Source organism: Pelodiscus sinensis, chromosome 3 (assembly GCF_049634645.1).
Source record: "Pelodiscus sinensis isolate JC-2024 chromosome 3, ASM4963464v1, whole genome shotgun sequence".
NCBI lineage: Eukaryota > Metazoa > Chordata > Testudines > Trionychidae > Pelodiscus > Pelodiscus sinensis.
Window position 1 is genome coordinate 117,612,418 of NC_134713.1, and position 21,363 is coordinate 117,633,780.

The 21,363-nt window shown below is 41.9% G+C and overlaps 1 protein-coding gene and 1 long non-coding RNA gene across 14 annotated transcripts in view; one reads left to right on the plus strand and one right to left on the minus strand.

Moving 5' to 3' along the window:
• The window catches only part of PDE10A (phosphodiesterase 10A), a 562,198-nt gene that overhangs the window by 220,652 nt on the left and 320,183 nt on the right, over positions 1–21,363 (minus strand). The window contains exon 1 of one of the 12 annotated variants that reach the window (XM_025179481.2): positions 8,371–10,110. The exons of the other annotated variants lie outside the window; for them this stretch is intronic. Within the exon in view, the coding sequence (XP_025035266.1) occupies positions 8,371–8,479 (109 nt within the window). The 5' untranslated portion in view covers positions 8,480–10,110. Of the gene's footprint in view, positions 1–8,370; positions 10,111–21,363 lie in introns of those variants that run through there. 12 annotated transcript variants of the gene reach the window in all.
• LOC112544033 (uncharacterized) lies at positions 8,737–20,351 on the plus strand. 2 transcript variants are annotated; one of them, XR_012902761.1, is made up of 3 exons: positions 8,737–8,797; positions 9,346–9,452; positions 20,228–20,351. It is a non-coding gene; the product is annotated as an uncharacterized LOC112544033 (long non-coding RNA). The 2 variants fall into 2 exon arrangements; XR_003087342.2 differs by lacking the exon at positions 20,228–20,351 and adding an exon at positions 14,571–14,701.

Sequence of the window (21,363 nt, forward strand, 5' to 3'; positions counted from 1 at the left end):
TGTGTCTATGAGGAGCTCCTTACAAGCGTCCATAAAGCTACCTCATTATCCTCCTCAAAACTCTACTTTGCTATAATGCCTGCAAAAACAAATTAACAATGGTTAGGCTGTTGGTGTATAGAGACCACTGTCTATCATGATGACCAATGTTCTCTAATTGTTTCCTTGAACATCCCCTTCTTTCTGTACCCAACCGTCCATCTGCCTAATACTTGGATTATAAACTACTTGGGGCAGGGAATGTCTTTTTGGGATCTGAGTCCATGACTAATGTTCCTTGTTACTTTGGCCATTCAAATTATTTTGACCTAAAACACTAAAAAGCAATATGCTCCCAAACAAGCAACCACAATTTTGTGAATATGTATTTTGGGAGATCTGGACAAGACATGTGATACCAATGCTGCAGAAGCCACAATTTTAATATGGTCAGGTTTTGCACTGCTGTAATCTCTTTGTGTGGAATAATTAATATTGTTCTTAACTTTGTTCAAATCAAAAATCAAAGCAAATGCAAAATTCAACCATGATAATCCATCAAACATTGCCTATTCAAGATTAAAAACTAAATAATGTGATCTTCAGAGAAATAAATGAAATGAACATCTGTGAGACTTCCCCCCAAAATGATTTACAGCAAACTTCCTGTCTTCTTTATGAATTATAGTATCATCTGTCTTTATTTTTCTTTGGAAACTGCCCACTGTAATATGAACAATTAAGATTTATTGTAGGATTGATGCAATCCTTTCTAAACAACATACTTTATCCAAGACAATGTGTGGTATCTGTTATATTGCACCATGGAGTAAGAAGAAAAAAACTGAGTGCTTAAAACATGTATTGTGTAAAACATTCACATACAATTTTGCTGCCTGCAACAGAGATAATATTGATATCTTTTTATGAGGGGGCGGTGCCCCCTGGTTGCTACAATCACCAACTTCCTGTCTCTGGGGGTAGGCAGCCTCACTTCTCCCCCCGATCCGCAGAGAGGGCCACGCTGAGACGTGGCAGCCTCAGCCTCCCTCTGCCCCGGCTCTCCCCGCCCCAGTTGTTGGGCAGGGCTGAGGCCCGGCCAGCCCCAGGTTCGCCACCCCCGACCATTCAGCAGGGCCGAGGCCAGGCCAATCCCAGCTCTCTTCCCCCAGGCCATTCCCAGCTCTCCCACGCCCCACAACTTGTATTTCAATTTGATCCCCCTGCCTCCATTCCTGCACTCACCAGCCTCTCTAACCCTTCCCCCTCGCCACCTCACACTGCCTACCCCCCTGCCTCTACTCCTGTATATCACAACCATTCCTACCATCCCCACATACACCCTTATCCCCATTCGTCCCTAAACACACTCTGCCCACTCCCACAAATTCATCAAGCTGCATGTTCTTCCGCCCCAGGAGCACCACTGGGGGCAGGCAGCATGAGCCACCGCCCACCCCCACCTCAGCCTTTCTACATGGACCCATTGGGGCACCTTTGCTCCATGGCGAACCCAGGGAATCCGGAGCGCAGAGTGACCACTCCAGAGAGCTGGGGAAGTAGCCAGGGTGCAAGACATGACCAGCTCGGGAGAGCGCACCTGACCAGAGGACGCATAGAGCCAAGCTGTGCAGCAGGCATGTGGGCTGGGCAGGCCAGGGATGGGGCCCAGAGGCAGATGGATGCTGGTCATGGGGGCACGCGGGGATGGACCCACTGCCTCCCTCCCCGCATTTCATGGAGCGGTCACATGGTCAGGGCTCCTGGGACATCACTCTGTCATCCTGCAGGAAAAATTTTTATATATATGGACAGAGGCATGGATTTGTCAGCCCTTACATTTATTTGAAAACAAATGCTTGTAGAGAGCATGTTGAAAATTGAGTTCAAATTTCAAATATATTTGCTGCATTAACCCACTGTTCTAATGTACAGTAGAAGTGACAGATGCAATTCAGCACACAGACACATGAAAAGGAAGGCCGATTGGGAAGGAACCACTTCTCTAATGCCATAGGCTGCTCTGCAGTCACTATTACAGCTCAAGCTGCCAGTAGCATCATAATGTCACAAGCAGATTGCCACCTTAGAGTTAAATTTGGTATAATATCGGCCATCAGTTTACCTCCTTTTACAAAACTGCACGATTTCCACTACCAAGAGGCTCTCTGCACACAGGGGCGGAGGTAGCACTTTTTACAAAACAAGAACCAGCTTCATCTTCATAAGGTGCAAAGGAAACTTCACTAAAGCTATGTGACGTTTAAACGGATTAACAAGTTGTGATCTTTAGTATAGTCTAAGACAGGGTTTTCAAACTTCTTTAACATTTTAATACAGAGATGTTGGCATGCACTGCAGCCTTTTCAATTGTACAGACTATTTCCCCTCCTATTCCAAACACATAACACAGAACCTCTCTGGATCTACAGAAACTGCCAACATAGAAAAGTCATATCAGAAAATCATCTATTATATATTCTGAAGAGTTAGTTTGTGGATTTATTTGTGTAAAATAAAGTTATAATTGCCAATTACCAAATTTTGCATATACAATCCTGCCTCTTAAATTAGCTGAATGTACTACTATTTACACCGGAATATGATAGCTATTATATAATAATTAAATAATTATTTTTTTCCATCAGAAAAAAGTCCTATTATGATTAGAGTTCATAAAAAATACTCGCTAACAAAATTAAAATAGAGTCACCTAACAACTGTATTTTAGTGCAAAGAAAATGTTTACTGTTACAAATCACAAAATAATCCAAATTACTTATGGAAAGAGTAATGGAAGCTTTCTGAGTTTCTGCTTCAAATTTACTATGTATGGTAATTATTCAATAAAATGAATGTTTGAAGTTGGAATCCTATAAATTTAAAACTGTTTACTTCCCTTTTGCAAGTACATTAATAAAAACAATCTATTGCATATATTTAATTTCTTGAACGTCCCTGTAAGTGTAATCCATGCAAAATGACTTTGCCTGGTCAACAACAGGCCTCACTTGCTAGTTTAATATATTTTACGTCCAGCGCCTTGTCATCATCTGGCTGCCTCTACAGATTACCATTTTGATACTCTAATATACAGTCTCTATTCCCAACACACACAATGGCAAAACTAACACGAGGAGATCAAGTAATCTCGATAGTTCCCCAATTATCTTGTATTTAAAATGGATCTGAATCAAAACCAAAGTTTAAATCATCTCTGTATAATGGGCCACATCACAAATGAACACACCTAAATATGGAGGTGCAAAATCTGTATCCAAACTTGAATGCCACTGAACAAAATATATTGGTGCATAGATTCCATAATCATGCATGGCCCAACTGAGACACAAGTCTGAATTACAAATTTAGACCTGGTCCTAAATCACTGGTTTAGGCCAAACACTAATTTTAATATAAACCCAATCTGGATTCCAAACACACTGTCAATCCCTTTGGAACCACAACAGTACATCTCTTTATCTCTTTGCCCCTGTTTTGTTCTCATATTTAGTTATTTTATTTTCTCTGCATCCATTCTCAATCATTTAGAAGACTACCCTGTCCTCTTTTCTGTGCTATACCTTTATCTATTCTTGACCACATTTCACATTTTCCCTTTGCTGTAATGGATGGGTCCAGAACTTGATGTCAGAATAAAAAGAAACAGATGTTCTTTCTAAATAAATAACTTAAAGCATAAAAGCTCAACTTATTAATAGAAATGCCTAAGCTTAAATATTACAAACAAATGCATTTTAAATACAAGATGAAAATACTTTTTACTGTCAAGTAACTGACAGTATTTGCATTCAGACCTTTTGAGTTCTGGGTTCCCTCTGTTTAACTGGTAGCACCATTAATGTCTAAATCAGCAAAAGCAATGCAACTCCCCCAGTTCTGGTGTCAGTGATGTCACCAGTTGATATGGGAGAGAAACACAATCCTGGTGGCCTGAACTCTGCTCTTCGCAGGAAAAACCCTTGTAATTTCCTTTAAACTGCTGCATTGCTGACTTTAAATCATAAGGTGAAAAGTAACACTACTTTTAGCTACACAATATGCCATAGCATTTAACTGGTTTGCATTAAGTTTAGGTTAAAAATACCAATGCTGGTGCAAGTTGGTATATAGCTTGGGTGCATTGTGTCATCCCCAGTTCTTTTTACTTTCCAGTAGAGAGTAAATCCATGTGAGTTACCTGCAATATCTTTGAGTAACTTATGTTATTACGTTTATGTATTATTGTGGGCCAGGGCTGTATGTAATCTCTCAAAGGGAGAGGTTTAGTGGGAGGAGTCTAGGTTGGATATTAGGATAAAATATTTCAGTAGGAGTGTGATGAAACCCTTGAATGGGTTACCTAGGGAAGCGGTGTAATCTCTATCCTTAGCAGTTTTTAAGTTCCGGCTTGATAAAACTCTGACTGGGCTGATTTAATTGGAATTGGGATTTTAGCAGGGAGAAGGACTCAATGACCTTTTGAGGTCTCTTCCAACCCTATGATTCTATGAGACAGATATTGCAGTATCTTTGGGGCCCATTGTGTTAAATGGAAGTTTTATGCAGGTCTGTGTTAAACTCTAGGGCTACGTCTAAACTACGATCCTCTTGTGGAAGAGCAAATGCAAATTGAGAGCTCATTTGCATATGTCATGCTCTCATTTGCATTTCCTCTTCCTTTCCCTTTTGCACAAGAGGTTTTTGCACAAAAAAAGCGCTGTTTAGATGGCACCTTTTTGCGCAAAACCCCTGTTTTGCGCAGGAGCAGTTCTTCCTCATTTTTTGAGGGTTTAGACATAGCCTAGGAGGGTGGGAAATCACAGCTCTACTCTAGGAACTAAACACTGTGGGTAGTGATTATGGTCAATCAAGTCGATTGGAACCCTACCCCGACCAGCGCGCGCACACACACACGTGCACAACCTCTCCATATGGCAAGGTCAAATGGCTTATCGAGAGCCCAACACACAAAGAAAGGATTTTTGAATAAATAGCCTGCTTTTGAATTGCCTAAGGGCCTTCTTTCTAATACAGCTAATGAACAGAACCTCTGGTTCAAAGAGGGTCCCAAACCTTGTGAAGGGGTCAGAAAGGCTTTGACCTACCGAGGTCTAAGATTAATGGGTGACCCCTGGTAAAATGTTAGCATGGGGTTGGGAATATTTAAAGAGGGAGATGTCTTCTCTGTAATGATTTTTACCTGAAGAATAAATGTGCTTGCTTAGAAGGAGCTGTGTTGCAACTTAACACAGATCTTAGCCTCTGGAGAGGAAGCACAGATGCTGGCCAATTTAGACAGGTTGGCTTGTGGGGGGTATCAGAGTCCAGGGGACTGTGAAAACTTAAATATTTCTGTCAGGAGAGACTAACATGCTGCTCTTTACGCAAGAGAGGAAATGGCTGGGAGCTGGGAACCTTTAAGTGGGTGCCCTTTCCAGACCACAGAAAGGGAATCTGGTCTAGTTGGCCGTAAACTGTGGCACAGTACACCAGATTTTCTATCCATATTGTAACTCCAACTGCAGAAAGACATGAATGCCCTTTGAATGCACTTTTATTATAGCTGAAGCACATATCACAACTATAGTTGTAGGTACACTGGCAATTTAAAATCTACTTCTGGCTGATTTTATTTTTAACTATTACTGTTTCAAGTGACACAAAACATAACATTACAGTATGCCTATATTGCAACTGGGAGCATGTGAACATTGTGGCACAGACAGTGGCAAAGGCTAGCCACCTGAATGCAAGCCTGCTGCAATATTCACGATCCTATTTTTAGTATGGTAACTCAAGTAGAGGTAGCACATCTCTGTCTTCTCTGGTTCAGAATCACACATTCTCACCTGCACTATCAATACGCAGTATCACATTAGAAGCACAACAGAGGCATGTAGATTAGGCTACCAGGCATAGGAAAATGAAGCGGTGATTTAAATAATCACTGCTTCATTTAAATTTAAATGGCTGCCGCACTGAGCCGATCAGCTCAGCATGGAAGTCTGGACGCGCCGCGGTCGACATCAAAGGCATTTGTCGACCTCCCAGGTAAACCTCATCCCAGGAGACATACCTGGGAGGTCGACAAATGCCTTTGATGTCGACCGCGAAGCGTCCAGACTTCCATGCTGAGCCGACAAACAGCTGATCGGCTCAGCGCGGCAGCCATTTAAATTTAAATGAAGCAGTGATTATTTAAATCACCGCTTCATTTTCCTATGCCGGGTAGCCTAATCTACATGCAGTCTAGACGTACCCTAAGAGGAGTTATGTATAAGTCTCCCAGTAACAAGCTGGAGTTTTATCTGTACTGCTAGCAGATGGGACTGATAATTTTTTCTTGATCCAAGGCCATGAGTGCATTTAAAAATTTTGGATTGTGATGACCTGAACAAATTCCTTTTAAGTTTTTTTTTTTTTTTTTAAAGGAAAAAGAACAAGCTTTCTATTCTTCTGCAGAGTGTGTGTACAGCACTTGAGCAAGTGAAAATATTAGGAAACCTCAGACATAACATCCTGGTGAAAGCGTTAACATTTACTTTTCATTTGGCCTGGCAAACTATGCCTTTTTTTAAAAAATAACCTCCTCCCATTTTCCATCTGGCTGTTTTATATTGCATACCGTTTGTAGAAATCCATTACAATACAGCAGGTTAAGGTAAAATGAGGGGGGAGGTCTGAAGTCTAGACATCGATATCAATAAACAAAATCTTGGTGAAAGGGAAAAATTTTGTTAAAAGATCCCCTCAATTATCAGGTATATTGAATCAAGGCAATTAAAATAATGATCCAGAGCTTCATTTCATGGATTTCATCTGATTGTGTTTTTCTTTTTATTAGTCATGTGCCTGAGAAGTGAAGCCCAGCAAAGAAAGAGGTATTTTCATAAAGCAGGAAGCGCATGTTTGGGAGGGAGGCAATTTAAAAGGAACTATGCACAATACTCTCTGGATCAGACAATTCTGTCAAAAAGGAATTATGTTGCTACCTTCCTGAACAGCCAACACAAAGGTGCTTTTATTTTACAGCCCATAATGAAGGGTGAACATTAGAGAATTTTATTGCTGCCAAGTTTTTCAAGTTTTTTTATGGAAGTAGCAGGAGAATTGGAATAAGTTCTATAATAGAGGCTCTCAACCTTTCCAGACCACCTTTGTCTTGTGTACCCACAAGTTTCACCTCACTTAAAAACTTCATGCTTACAAAATCAGACATAAAAACACAAAAGTGCCATTGTTTCAGAGGGGTAGCTGCATTAGTCTGTTTCAGCAAAAACAATGACTAACATTTATTTGGGCATAAGCTTTCATGGCCAAAAACCCACTTTGTCAGATGCATGGCGTGGAAACTTCAGTTTGGCAAGAATATATACATATGCAACAATGGGCATTATATAACTATGCTGAAGACCAGTGACAGGAAAGACAACTCAGTCACACCTTCTGTCAGGAATGGGCCACATCCATTCTAATTGAATTTTTCCTCCTTTGTAATTCACCCCTTCTCAATCCTGGTGAGAAGCTGATATCCCATCCTTCCAATGGAGCAAGACAGCTGCATCACTCTCCTTAAATGTGGCAAACCACCTCACCTTCTAACAGGGTTCATGTGGCTCTGCTTCCCTCCTTTCACTTAATGCATCTAACCTTTCGCTGCTGCTTTCTGATAAGGCTGGCAGGTGCCTTGCTTCTCCCAGCCTCCTCCCCCCAGGTCCAGTATTCTCAGTTCAGCAACTATCTCTTGCACCTTCCAGGCTCCTGCAAAACCTTTCTGACAGCTTCTTTGTCACCCTTCCATTTTCTGTAGATCAGCCTCCTTCAGCAGTAATTACAGGGTGGAGTGCCTCTGCAAACCCTGCTGGCGAGGGCCTAGTTACAAAAAAGGAAATTAAACTTTAGCTCTGTCAATAAAATAGTCTCTTAGGAAGACATTTTAAAAAAATGACATAAAACATCTGAAAACTATCAACTGGGCCATCTGAGGAAATAAGTAAGGACATGGAAATATAATAGACATGGGGAGCTTTTGAGACAGAACATGGAAAAAAGGTATGTTATCTGACTTGAACAATAAGGTCTGTCCCTCCAGCTAGCTGTTTAGCCAACACGGGTTTTGCGGCCTCTATATACAGAATACAAATGTGTTAATACAAAAAAAAAAACCCCACACTCACACTTGTGAAACTACTTCCCATTATGCCCTGCCCATCTCGGCAACAAAACCATGTGAGGCTGAAATATTCAAATTTGATTTCTGAAGCTCAGTTTCTTTGTTGTACCTATTATTATTTTCCACCATTACAACAAATATGCCCCCTCCTCTCTCACATGCCACCACCTCTCTGCTCCCACGCCATAGTATGGGACACAAATGCATCGCCTCACCAAAGTGTTTTCCAGCCATTTTATATATGCTCTGGTTTTTGGTTTTCTGGTCCCTCTTACATACTGCAGCAGGTGGCTCTGGTGTTTTGAACATGCCAGGCTTGTCCATCTTGCCCCTCTTCTCATTGGTGTCGTCGATGCACTCGCGCTGCGTGTCTGGGGCCCAGTGCTGCTTGTGACTGGGCTGGCAAAGCGCAGGGAATCATCAGATAATGGGCGTCTTACTTAGTGTGGGATATGGGTCGGGACAAACAGATGCCAAGACCTTGGCTGAGTGACAGACACACAGACAGGGCCCTGCCCAACAGACGGGTCTCCCTCTCATTGACCAACTGACTCTTCCTAGAACTCTCTCTTAAGGCCACTGTGACATCAGTGTCTCCTCCCTTTCCCACCCAGGGGACTCTCAGCTACTTCTCAGTACCAGGTGACTGTAAAATAAATGTTTAATAGGGGGCACTGCAAGACTCAGTGTCATAAACTTACAAAAACTTTCATTGTGCTTACAGTGTTATCTGAGATGACTAAAGCTAATTTAATTTTCTTTTCACTAGCCATGCCATTGATTTGTGTGTCACATTTCTCTTAGCTTGGGTAATATACGTCACATTGCTTACTGCTCTGTGATTATGTAATGAAAGACCTTACTATATGTGTATATGAAAGGGGGACAGAGGTCAGGTTTTTCTAGGAAGCAAAATTTAGTGAGTGTAGAATTGCAACCTTAAAGATGAATCAACTTTTTTGGCATGTTATTTTTCATAGCACCAATCATGTTAGTTCAGTGTTTCTCAAATTTTTCCCTAGTGTGATTCCCATTTCCATATCAGAACAACTTTTTCCATGCCTCCTAGCTCTAGTTCAGGGGTGGACAATAACATGGCAGCAGTTCACCAGGTTAGCCCCTGCCAGACCACTGCTGCTATATTTCCTTTCATGGAGGCAGGTACCACTGATCATTTCTGTTGGCCGCAGATCACCATTCCCAGTCAATGGGAGCAGCAGGAAGCAGCTCGAACCAGGAAACTATGGCAATTCAGGGTCAACAGGGGCTGCTATCACAAGTACCTGAGACCTTGCAGGTAAATATAATGGTGGGGGCCAACCAGGAGCTAACCCCGGTGGACCGGAACCAGCTCACAGGTTGGTATTTCTCCACCCCGATTGGACCTAGCTGACAGCATCCTTCCATATAATGGTATGGAAAGGACAGGTTTGACAGAACTTCTGGATACCTGTTTGCAACATGCTTTGGCAGTGTGACTTCCATATTGAGAACTCAAACATAAAGCACTTCACAAGAGTAGCAGGAATAGAAACAAAACTACAAAAAGATCCTGCAGGAGACAATACCACAGCTAAAGTGTAATGTAGAAAAGATACACATTTCACAGGATTCTTCCACTTAAAAAATTGCCATTCTCTATCCACAAACGGGCCATGCTTAACTTTTCCTAGCTGAGAAACCTGACATAGCTCATAGTGGTCCAGCTACCAACTAGCTTTACAATAAAATGGAACAATTATTAAATTCTGGGGAGTAAATATGAACACCAGGCATCAAACTCAAATAATATTACAAATAACTACTGCTAGACCACAAGGCAAACATTCAAATATACAGGCAGTCCCCGGGTTACGTACGAGATAGGGACTGTAGGTTTGTTCTTAAGTTGAATTTGTATGTAAGTCGGAACTGGCGTCCAGATTCAGCCGCTGTTGAAACTGACCAGCAGCTGACTACAGGAAGCCAGAGGCAGAGCTGCTCTGCCCCGGGCTTCCTGGAATCAGCCGCTGATCAGTTTCAGCAGCAGCTGAATCTGGACACCTGGGACAAAGCAGCTGGGGTGCTGCCGGGTTGGTCCCGCAGCACCGCTCCTCGGGGCTACTGGACCAACCCGGCAGCACCCCAGCTTCTTTGCCCCAGGCGTCCTCAAGTCAGCCGCTGCTGAAACTGACCAGCGGCTGACTACAGGAGGCCCGAGGCAGAAAAGCTCGTGCACCCCAGCTAGTGCGCCCCCCCCAAGCAGACCAGGCTTTTCTCGCCGCGGAGGACGCGGGCAGTCCCGCCGCCCCTATCCCCCGCGACAAGAAAAGCCGCCCCCTGTCCCCTGGTCTGCTGGGCAAAGGGAGACGCGGATCAAAGGGAGACGCGGAGTGGCTTTTCTCGCCGCGGCTTTGCTCCACGTCTCCCTGGTCTACTGGGGGGGGGGGGGGCAGCAGACCAGGGAGACGCGGAGCGGCTTTTCTCGCCGCAGAGGACGCAGGCGGCGAGACTGCCCGCGTCCTCCACAGCGAGAAAAGCCTGGTCTGCTGGGGGGAGGCTCCCTGCTCGGAGAGGGGCGCAGCTAGTGCGCCCCGCCCCCCCAGCAGACCAGGGAGACGTGGAGCAGCTTTTCTCGCCGCGGAGGACGCGGGCGGCGGGACCGCGGCGCGTCTGGGCGGTCCCGCCGCCCGCGTCCTCCGCGGCGAGAAAAGCCCCATTCGTATGTAGGTATCCGACGTAAGTCAGATCCACATAAGTCAGGGACTGCCTGTATAATAAAACCTCACAAATTATACTAGGGATGTTAGATGTCATGTAATCGAATAGTCATGTAACCGCATGAAATCTTAGAAGTTACATGACTATTTGATAGTCCCTGGGGGCAGGGCAGCAGCCAATTGCTCCCAGCCCCACTCCCGGGGAGCCCCTTCCACCCTGCACTGCTGCCTCTATATCAGGGACAGCATCATGGGGTGCCAGGCGGGAGCCGAACTGTGAGGGGAGCCATTTTAAACATCAGCTCCCCGCGCAGACTGGCTACCTGCCACCCTGTGCTGCTGCCTCTGATACAAAGGCGGCGGCAGCCTCTGTCCACCGGGGTCTGAGCTCCCTGTAGACAGAGACTGATGCAAGGCAGAAGACCATCTGCAGGGAATCCAAGCTCAAGCTGGTGGGTGGCTCTTGCTACATTTCAAAGACAGAGGCAAGGCAGGCAATTCAGTACAAGAGGGGACTGAAGCAGTCCCCATTGCTGCGCCTCTGCCTTTACATTTCAAAGGCTGCACCAGTCGGGATTCAGTGCAAGCGGGGACAGCTTCAAGCCCTGCTTGCACTGGGTTCCCCACTGAGCCTCTGCCTTGCCTGTCTGCCCTCTGCCCCACACCGTGAAGACGGTGCTGGGAGGAACTGGCTTTTAAGCTGGCTCCTGCTCCCCCCCCCCCCCCGGGGGGGGGAGGATGCGAATAGTTGACTATTTGACTATTCTTTTACATTCCTAGTGCAGATCTGACTAAACGGCTACGTCTAGACTGGCATGATTTTCCTAAAATGCTTTTAACGGAAAAGTTTTCTGTTAAAAGCATTTTCGGAACAGAGCGTCTAGATTGGCACGGACGCTTTTCCGCAAAAGCACTTTTTGCGGAAAAGCGTCCATGCCAATCTAGACGTGCTTTTCCGCAAAAAAGCCCCGATCGCCATTTTCGCGATCGGGGCTTTTTTGCGGAAAACCAATCTCAGCTGTCTACACTGGCTTTTTTGCGCAAAAGTTTTGTGCAAAAGGACTTTTGCCTGAATGGGAGCAGCATAGCATTTCCGCAAGAAGCACTGATTTCTTACAGTAGTTAGTCAGTGCTTTTGCGGAAATTCAAGCAGCCAGTGTAGACAGCTGGCAAGTTTTTCTGGAAAAGCAGCTGATTTTCTGGAAAAACTGGCCAGTCTAGACACAGCCAACATGTCTACGTTATAACCAGCAGAAAATCACCCACTGAACACTTACAGAACTTAGTCAACACTTGTCCTTTACCTTTCTAAATGTTGTGCCTAAATTTCACAAGTTCCCAAATCTGGCTGAGCCTTCTGCAATATTCACAGCTCCAGACAGGTAACAGAAAAAACGTATGCTCCTGCTCCTTATGAAAATACGCTTTAGCCTTATGGAAGATGCACTGTTTTGGAAGCCACAAATTCACATATTCTGCTCCAGTAGTCCACTGATTTCTGCTAATACTTCTATGTACTTTACAATCCTGGTTATTAAGCAAAGCCTTACAATACCCTTAACTCCTGCGCCTGGCATACCTACCATTTCCCCTCATTCACAAATGAAGTGAGGATCTCTTACAGTTGCAAATAATGGAATTGCTTTGATTTTTCAGTTTTTTAAAATATTATTTGAAAAAAATCTGAGAAGGCTGAATTATCGTTAAATAAACACGTAAATAAACAGCAACTGTGTGCCGTGGGTATCATTATCTAGAAGAATAAGAATTATGAAAGCACATCAGATGCTGTTAGCACAGACACCATTTCTACAGAAGAGTTGACCTCTACATGAACTGTAATAGTACCATCATTGCTGAAAAAAGTTTATTAACAAGGTAGCTTAGCTTGTTAAGGTGAAAGACTGTCTGTGACTACTATAAATTTGCCTACCTGGCAACATAAACCTAGCTTGTACCATAAAACTCTGAAGCAAAGTGTATCACATAAGGATTACTGGATTCACAAAATCCTGACACCGAAGTCCAAAACTAAGGAATGATTACTGTCACAACAGTGGTATTACCAACCTTTAACAAATGTTTTAGACATAGTGAGTTTAGAATAAAATTATTCATCATTGCATTCATTTACTGAATGTGATTGCTGTATATCACTGAATTACAAGTATATCTTTTCCTCTGGAAAAATTCTACTACCCATACAGTCTCTCAAAAAGTATAATTTATGCCAGGGATTATTATTATGCTGCTCAGTGAAACACCTAACACAGAGAACCATTTCTGATCAGTGCTGTCATACCCCTACAAATCACTACAGCTAGGGTTGGTTACCCGTTACTTCACAGACAGGAGAATGGCTTGCATCTGCAGCCATTAAGTAAGAAAGAAGGGGAATAGTATATCTGCATTGTTTAGGAGTAGAATTAAATTAATTACAAAACATGCCCAGAAGTTACTAATATGCCTTCTAAAGTAGTCTTTTTCATCAAAACTATTAAGAATGTTTCTATTTATACATTAAGAAATAAATCCCAACAAGACAGGTAAGATTCCACCCAGTTCTTATTTACTAAGTAATTGAGGCTCCACTAGTCCCCTTGTAGTCAACATAAGTTTTATTGCTGACTTGATCAGGCCTGTGTCTTTTACGGTATTTTGCATATTTTTAAAACATTTTCTGGACAACTAAATAACATTAAAACGACGTTTAACGGAGTATTGACACCACATATCAGACTGTAGCAATTTTTAAGATAAACGCTGCTTTCTTTGCATAACAGCTGTCATACTGAGTACAGGCAGTCCCCAAGTTATGCGGATCCAACTTACGTCGGATCTGCAGTTACGAACGGGGATTTTCTCGCCCCAGAGAACTGGAGCGGCGGGACGCCTGGTCCCGCCGCCCGCCTCCTCCGGGGCGAGAAAAGCTGCTCCCCGTCTCCCTGGTCTGCTGGGGGAGCCAGCAGACCAGGGAGATGTGGAGCAAAGTCTGGGGCCTGTGGTAGAGCAGGTGGGGCGCTGCCGATTGGTCCCGCAGCACCGCTCCTTGGCGCTACTGGACCACCCTGGCAGCACCCCAGCTGCTCTGCCCCAGGAGTCCTGATTCAGCCGCTGCTGATCAGTTTCAGCAGTGGCTGAATCAGGACGCCTGGGGCAGAGCAGATGGGGTGCTGCTGGGTTGGTCCAGTAGCGCCGACGAGCGGCCGTGCTACTGGACCAACCCAGCAGCACCCGAGCTGCTCTGCCCCAGGCGTCCCCAAGTCAGCTGCTGCTGAAACTGACCAGCAGCTGACTACAGGAAGCCCGAGGCAGAGTTGCTCTGCCCCTGGCTTCCTGGAATCAGCTGCTGATCAGTTTCAGCAGCAGCTGACTTGGGGATGCCTGGGGTTCTTAAGTTGAATCTGTATGCAAGTCGGAACTGGTGTCCAGATTCAGCTGCTGTTGAAACTGATGCCAGTTCCGACTTACATACAGATTCAACTTAAGAACAAACCTACAGTCCCTATCTTGTACGTAACCCGGGGACTGCCTGTATATACGTACTGACCTGCCTACCTGAAATTATTATTTAACATGGCTCTTTCATAGTTCTATGCAGTAAACCTCCTGTGCAATTTTACCACATAGCTTATAAATATTGTAATACTGTAATCACTACTTTAAACATACAAATTAGAATTGTGTTTCAAGTGCTATCTCAATTATCTTTTCAGGCACACACATGGCTGGCTCATTTGCTGAATCTGAATCCAACTTTGCACTCTGTCCAAAGTCATTCACATTCCTTTCATGGGTAGCTTACTGTTGAAGACATTCACAAATCCTACAAATGCACAGAACAAAATCAACTTTTTATTATGTACTGTAAATACAAAAGCAGCTAAATATAATCAGCATGTTTGGTGAATACAAATCACAATTACCGAACAAAAATGCACGTGCCATTTAACGAATAAAAGTACTGCATAATGAAATATCAGAACCTTATAAAAATACATAAGATTTTAAACAAATTATTAAACTTAATACTTATCTAACCATTTTTATTGTGTCAGTTTCCTAAACAAGTTTGTACAACCCACGTAACCAAAACTGTGTATTTTAATATTCTCGGGATGACAGATGTCTGGGATTTCATTCATGAGTGACACACAAAGCAAGATTTTGAATCTGTGATGAAAGTAAGTAGATATCATCGGGTGAATGAGATAAGATAAACTCTGAACCTCAATAATTGTAGTTACGTAACTCAATAAGTTACAATATTAGGCCAAAATTCTACAAAGAGATCGATCAGCGTGCATCCAAAATTCAACACTTACTTGCAATACTTTAATAGGACTCCAGTGAGCATAATCACATCCTGATCCTTTTGCAGGATTGGAACCATAAATTGCCATTGAAAGTCAAGAGCAAAATGTGTACATGTTTTGCAAATAACTGCAAAACAGTTAAAATACTAACCAAAACAGACAGGAATTAAATTTTAGCTTTTTAAAATTCTATTAATTTTGTTGTTCATTCTCTGCATTTTATTTACCCTGGATAATGATACCCTTGGTCACTTCCACTTTCTTGTTCACAGGCAACAACAGCACAAATCCGAAAGGAATGGTTACATTAAAAACAAATATTAATTTCCCTGAAATTATATTTTAAAAAATTAAAACATCTAGAAATTAGATTTCATGAGCACATTACCTTTTTATTAACAAAAACGTACATTTGGAGCCTAAACGAAGCACCATATGACACTGTCCTTGTAATTCCTGGTTAATGACTAGAAAGGCAAGTTTTCAAGCTCCTTAAGTTATTTCAACTTTGTTTTTGGTCTGCATTGCTTTCCCAGTTTCCTCTATACATTGCTTTCTAAGCACACAAAAGCACTGTCTAATAGTTCAGTACTTTGAAAATTTATTTAGAAGAAATGCAATAACTATTTAGTATTGCACCTGGCAGGCATTCACCAGGGGAAGAAGGCAGGAATCCAGTAGCGCTATACGGGGTGAGGATATGGTCAGGTTGGAGTGGGACAGAATGTGCATTATCCCTCTCTTCCTTAAGAAATCACATTCTAATACTGGAAGGGATTCTCACAGAATAAGAGAAAGACTAATTTTAGTCATATCTTTTGTTGCTATTCAAATTAAACTAGAATAGACCCTAGCAGAGTATGCACTGTCAAATTTATTTTTTAAAACAATACAAGATGTTTCAATGCCCTGGTGGTGGCATTATGCAAGGACAACTAGAAAACCTAACTATGGATCTCTGAAATAGCCCTTTGCTTCTTAGGCCAGTAGCTTTAAATTGATGCAATAAACTCCTTTGAGCAAGAGATCCTTATGTTGCTTTAACATCAGTTTGCTCCCTTAAATGGCTGCTTTATGAGCACTTTCTGTTTGGAAGGGTAATCCACGTCCAGTGACATGACCAGAAAAAAGGTTAGGGGAAAGCAAAGCCAGAACTATTTATTTGTACAGCAGATACTTCTGAAGATCTGGATAGAAGGACAGATTCAGATTGTGATTTCTCCAGTTTAAATTTCGAGTTACTTTGTTGAAGTTACTCTGGCTGTAGACCAACGTAACTGAGTTCAGCATCTAGACCAGTTCCAAAAGGAGAATGTGTGCTTTTCAGACTCCTGACATTCTGTTTCCGATTAGACTAAGTATCCCCAAAAAAGGAGAGACAGGTGCTTTCTCTGTCAGCCACTCTGAGGAGATACCTTTTAGATGCAGCAGAGGTGTTTAATAAAGGAAATTAGAATATTCAAATAACTTTGTCCTCAAGACTAACCACATCTAGCATTATTATTTAAAGGGTTCTATTATTTAAAGGACTAGTCTAGAGACTCCACTCTAGCTCATCTTAAGACGTAGTTTTGCCTACGAAAGCTCATGATACTAAACACACACACACACACACACACACATTTTTAAAAGTTACAGACTAACACAGCTACCACTCTGAAACCTTCTGAAAAAGTTAAGTGTAGCACTGAGCTAGACATAGCTTAAGGCAGACATCCGGAAGTAGATTTTTGTTTTATACTTTCAACTTTATGATAAAGTACCAAACTGAACTTTTACCCAAATATTTCCTACCCTTAAGAAAGATTTTTTGGAAATCCACAGGTCCCATCTGTACCAGTGGCAATGTTGATTTTCCTCAAAATAAAAACCTGCCAAATAACTAGGGTCAGAGTAAACATATTTATGGGAGTCATTTACAGCAGCAATTCTTCAAAACAATCTCAGACTACAAACTTCAATCCACTCTGTTTTGAACATCTAATAGCCCACTGTTTTAAGCTGGACCTCTGCTTACAAACCCCACACTTTCCAAAACTCTGTAACAGTCTATGCTTTTCTGAAAAAATACTGCTTCTACTCAAGCGAGGCAGAAGATTTATCCATATATGGACAAGTGAGAGGACAACAAATGGCTCTTTTCCCAGTTTATCAAGACAGGAAATTAGAGGGCCTGAGGTAGTCTGACTTATTTTGTTCAGAGCCCTGTCGAAAAAGTTCATAAATTAGTAACTTTCATGAAGAGATGGATACCATATGATATTGGCTGCTATCATCATTGTCAATTTCACAGACGAGCAAAACATATGGCTCTCATATAGATAGAGAACTTATGGTGATTGCTGCCACACTCCAGCAAAGAGTATCTCCTGATAAAAAATGTCCATCAATAAACCCAGCAACACAGGAAAAAACTGTCATCATGAAGAAAGCCAATCCTTTATTTGCTGCTTAAAGTGCTTCAGAACTTTCTTCTTGATTACTAAAACTTTGCTTGGTTCTTTGTAAACCGAAAATCTGCAGAATTTGACCAGCATGCAACATTTTGTCCACTGACACTGGGTTATCTGTTAGACTTTAATTTTTTGCAGTGAATTCTAGTTGACATTGTTTTCTTCTGACATCAAAAAATGCACTGGCTAAAACCAATAAACTTAAGGTACTTTGAACCAGTCTCAAAACAGATTTAAGATCTAAAATAGGCCAAAATTTCAGAGGTAAGATCAGAAAGCATTTCTCACTCACACCAGGATCTTGGAAAGAAATTCCCTTCTGAACAGTCAGCTCAGCTGCCTAGAAACTTAGCAGTATGCTGTGCTTTGCCTTTTTAAGCTGCAACAAAGGAAATGATTAAGGAAGCATTAAAACCTAAATGCACCATAAAAGGTATCTGCCGGAAAACTAGCTGCTATTTGCAGTAGGGAAAGTATATTATTCACACAGCATAAAAAAACAGCAGCATTGTCTTCTAAACGTTTCTAACGAAACAAACATGCCACATGAAGCATGAACCGAGGTTGGTATTTCAGAGTCTCTGACTGACAGAGTTTATTTTAGGAATGTGAGTAAGTGGGGCAGTATCTCTCCAGTGACAAAAAAATAGGAGTCAAAGTTTTAAGAAGCTTCATGCCCCAATTTTTTTTAACCTTCTGCCACAAAATCCTTCTCTCCTTTTCAATTTCCTGATGTCGATTTTTGGCAGTACTTATTTTCTTATTGGCAAGAAAGCACCCAAACTCCCTGCCTTGTTTCTTTTTGTGTTCTTGGTCTTCTCTTCTGTTTTCCGACAAATACCCCATCCTGCCAGTCATCCCACATTCTACCTTTCAAACACATCTAATGGTAAAAGTTAGCAGACATTCTAGTGTCTTAGCCAGCCAGCATTTAACACTGCCAGTAGTAGGCTTAAAATATTGATACAATTGCCACCTGTTATAGGCAGACAATTCATTACTAGAGAAAGATTCTTGCAATTTTTTCTTAAACCTCTTCTGCAGCAAGAAAAAAATTAAAATAAGCCAGGAAAATAGAAATCAATGAAAAGCATTTGAGTATTCCAGTATACATTGGATTTGATCAAATGGATGACATATTTGCACTCTGCATAAGGGAAGTATATTTTGTATGTGATTTTCTCATACGCTTCATAAAAGCGAGGAAGGCAGGCCATTGCGCACACAATGCAGGTCATGAAAAAACACAGTGCAAGTACAAGTGCATAGTGCAGGAGGCAGAGCTGTGCATAGTAATCTTAGCTTCAAGAGTTAATAGCCTCACCAAGTAAGGTCAGATAAGGTGAGTCCAAGAGCTACTAAAGAGAAATCTCTGTACTGCACAGCACTGATTTAATAATAAAAGGGTTTACAGATTCATATATTCATATTAAATTAATGCTACTATTAACAGGAGAGACTGAAAAATCCGCTTACAAAATACAAGACTAAGTGTGGGGATCTAAGTCATTAATGATGGCAGCAGTTGAGCTTTCTTTTCTTTTTTTTTTAAATGCATTACCCTTCGTGCATCCTCCATATGGAAGCTTACTGTAAACAAAGTTCAGTGCCATCTTCCTGAATCTGCAGACAGCTAGACAGATCTACAGAGCAAGATTAACAAGATTTTGGGAAATTTCAGAGCTACTATGCAAAATATTTTGGGTAACCATAAAACTTCCAGTTTTTATCAATTTAATGTTGTTTCTGTTTGGGAAAGCTGTTGCAGAAAGCTCTAGAGAGCAGGTGAGGCAGAAAACAGAGCTGTTGGAGGGCAAGACCTCTAACATTCAAAAAATAGAAATTGGGGAGGGAAAGAAAAATGGAAACCTGCCTCCAACCCCCAACACTGCTCACCACCAACAGGAGGCTGTGGAAAGATTATGTTAACATCAATAGACACATCTGGCAGGAGTTCTAGAAAGAGAAGAGGAGACAGAAAGCTCCCTTTACATTCCAGTTGCTAGAAGGCAATCTTATAATGCACCTGTCAGCCACAAGTGCATATGAAAGATGAAACTGTTAAGCTGGGTTTAGGAACAATATATAGTGGTAGAAATCCCAGCACCCCATTTTCCCAGTAGCTGAAAGTAATATAAATAGGACAAGGCTGCATGCAAGGGTTACTCCTCTCTCTCATCTTTTGCTAGCTGTCCAGCTAGTAAGTGTGTCATAAATCAAGAACATAAAAGCTAGAAGTTAAAAAAAAAACACATACACAGCAGGAACCAAACACATCACAATCCCGTATCAATGCTATGTACAGGGGCAGATGACCATTTCGCGGGGCCCAGGGCAGCACAATTTCACGGGGCCCCCCTTTGCCATGGCACATGCGCGGTGGCGCCACGCGCAGGGCTTCTTGAAACGCGGGGCCCGGGGCAGCCGCCCCGCTTGCCCTGCCCTATATCCGCCCCTGGCTATGTATATTTCTCATTTAGTATATAAATATTCAAGAGGGAGAGGGTGAATAAAGATGAGGGTAATTCATCAATTCTAGTGGTTAATAATTTAATAAAACATTTACTTTTTAAAACAAACTTTTTCTTTTAATTGTTGAACCAGTATTATCACTCAAAGGCTGCAACATACACCTGCCATGGCACTTAAAACTGGAAATGCCAACACCTCAAAAAGAAGCAGATGCAGTCCATGCAGAGTCACAGTTGTAACAAATGAAACAACAAAAGGTAAAGCAGTCATACGCCACATCCCCCATTCCAACTCTAAACAGTGGCAGTGCTTTTTTAGTAAGATGGCAACCTATAGACACAAGCTCAAAATGAAATGTCAATTACAATTTCTTTTAAAAAAATGATTACTTATTTCACAGTTCTATTCATGGGGAGAAGGGAGTCTTACTTCTAATATATTCACACTGAGAAGCTTGGGTTGCAACTGCTTTGGAGGATCAGATTATAATTCAAAATTACCTGAACAAACTGGAGACATAGTCTGAGGTAAATACAGCAGCTAGCAGAAAAGACTTAATCTTGGATAAGGGACACTGGGCACTACTGTAAAACAAAGGAATATTTAACAATAAACTAAGCAATATTCATAACCTCAATATATGAATAAGGATTTTCCATGGCAGTCATGAAGTCCGTGACTGATTACAATCATGTTTGAGATTTTTATTTTTTAGTATTTTTTAGATTTTACTTTCACTTTGGGGCATCTGTATGTGCACACAGATAATAAGTGATTGGGAGGGAGGATGTGATTATTTGCTGTCAAATACATTTCACTCAGAATAGCAAAGATAAACCATGCATTGCATGAAAAAGGATAATCTACAGCATAACAAAAAATTAAGAACAGCCATATTGGGTCATACAATGATCCATCTAGCCCAATATATTATCATCCAACAGTAGTTGAGTAATGCATATTTTAAAAAAAAATCGTCCATGCCAAATGCTTAGGAGGGAACAGAGCAAGGCATTTATCAAGTAATCTATCCTTTCATCCAGTCCCAGAATCAGGCAGAGACTTAAGGATATACATGGGGTTCTATCCTCCATGACAATATCAAGCTGGGAAGGGTAGCAAGTGCTTTGGAAAATTATAATTCAAAATGAACTGGACAAACTGGAGACATGGTCTGAGGTAAACAGGATGAAGTTCAACAAGGACAAATGCCAAGTTCTTCACTTAGGAGGGAACAATCAGTTGCACATACAGAATGCAAAGTGACT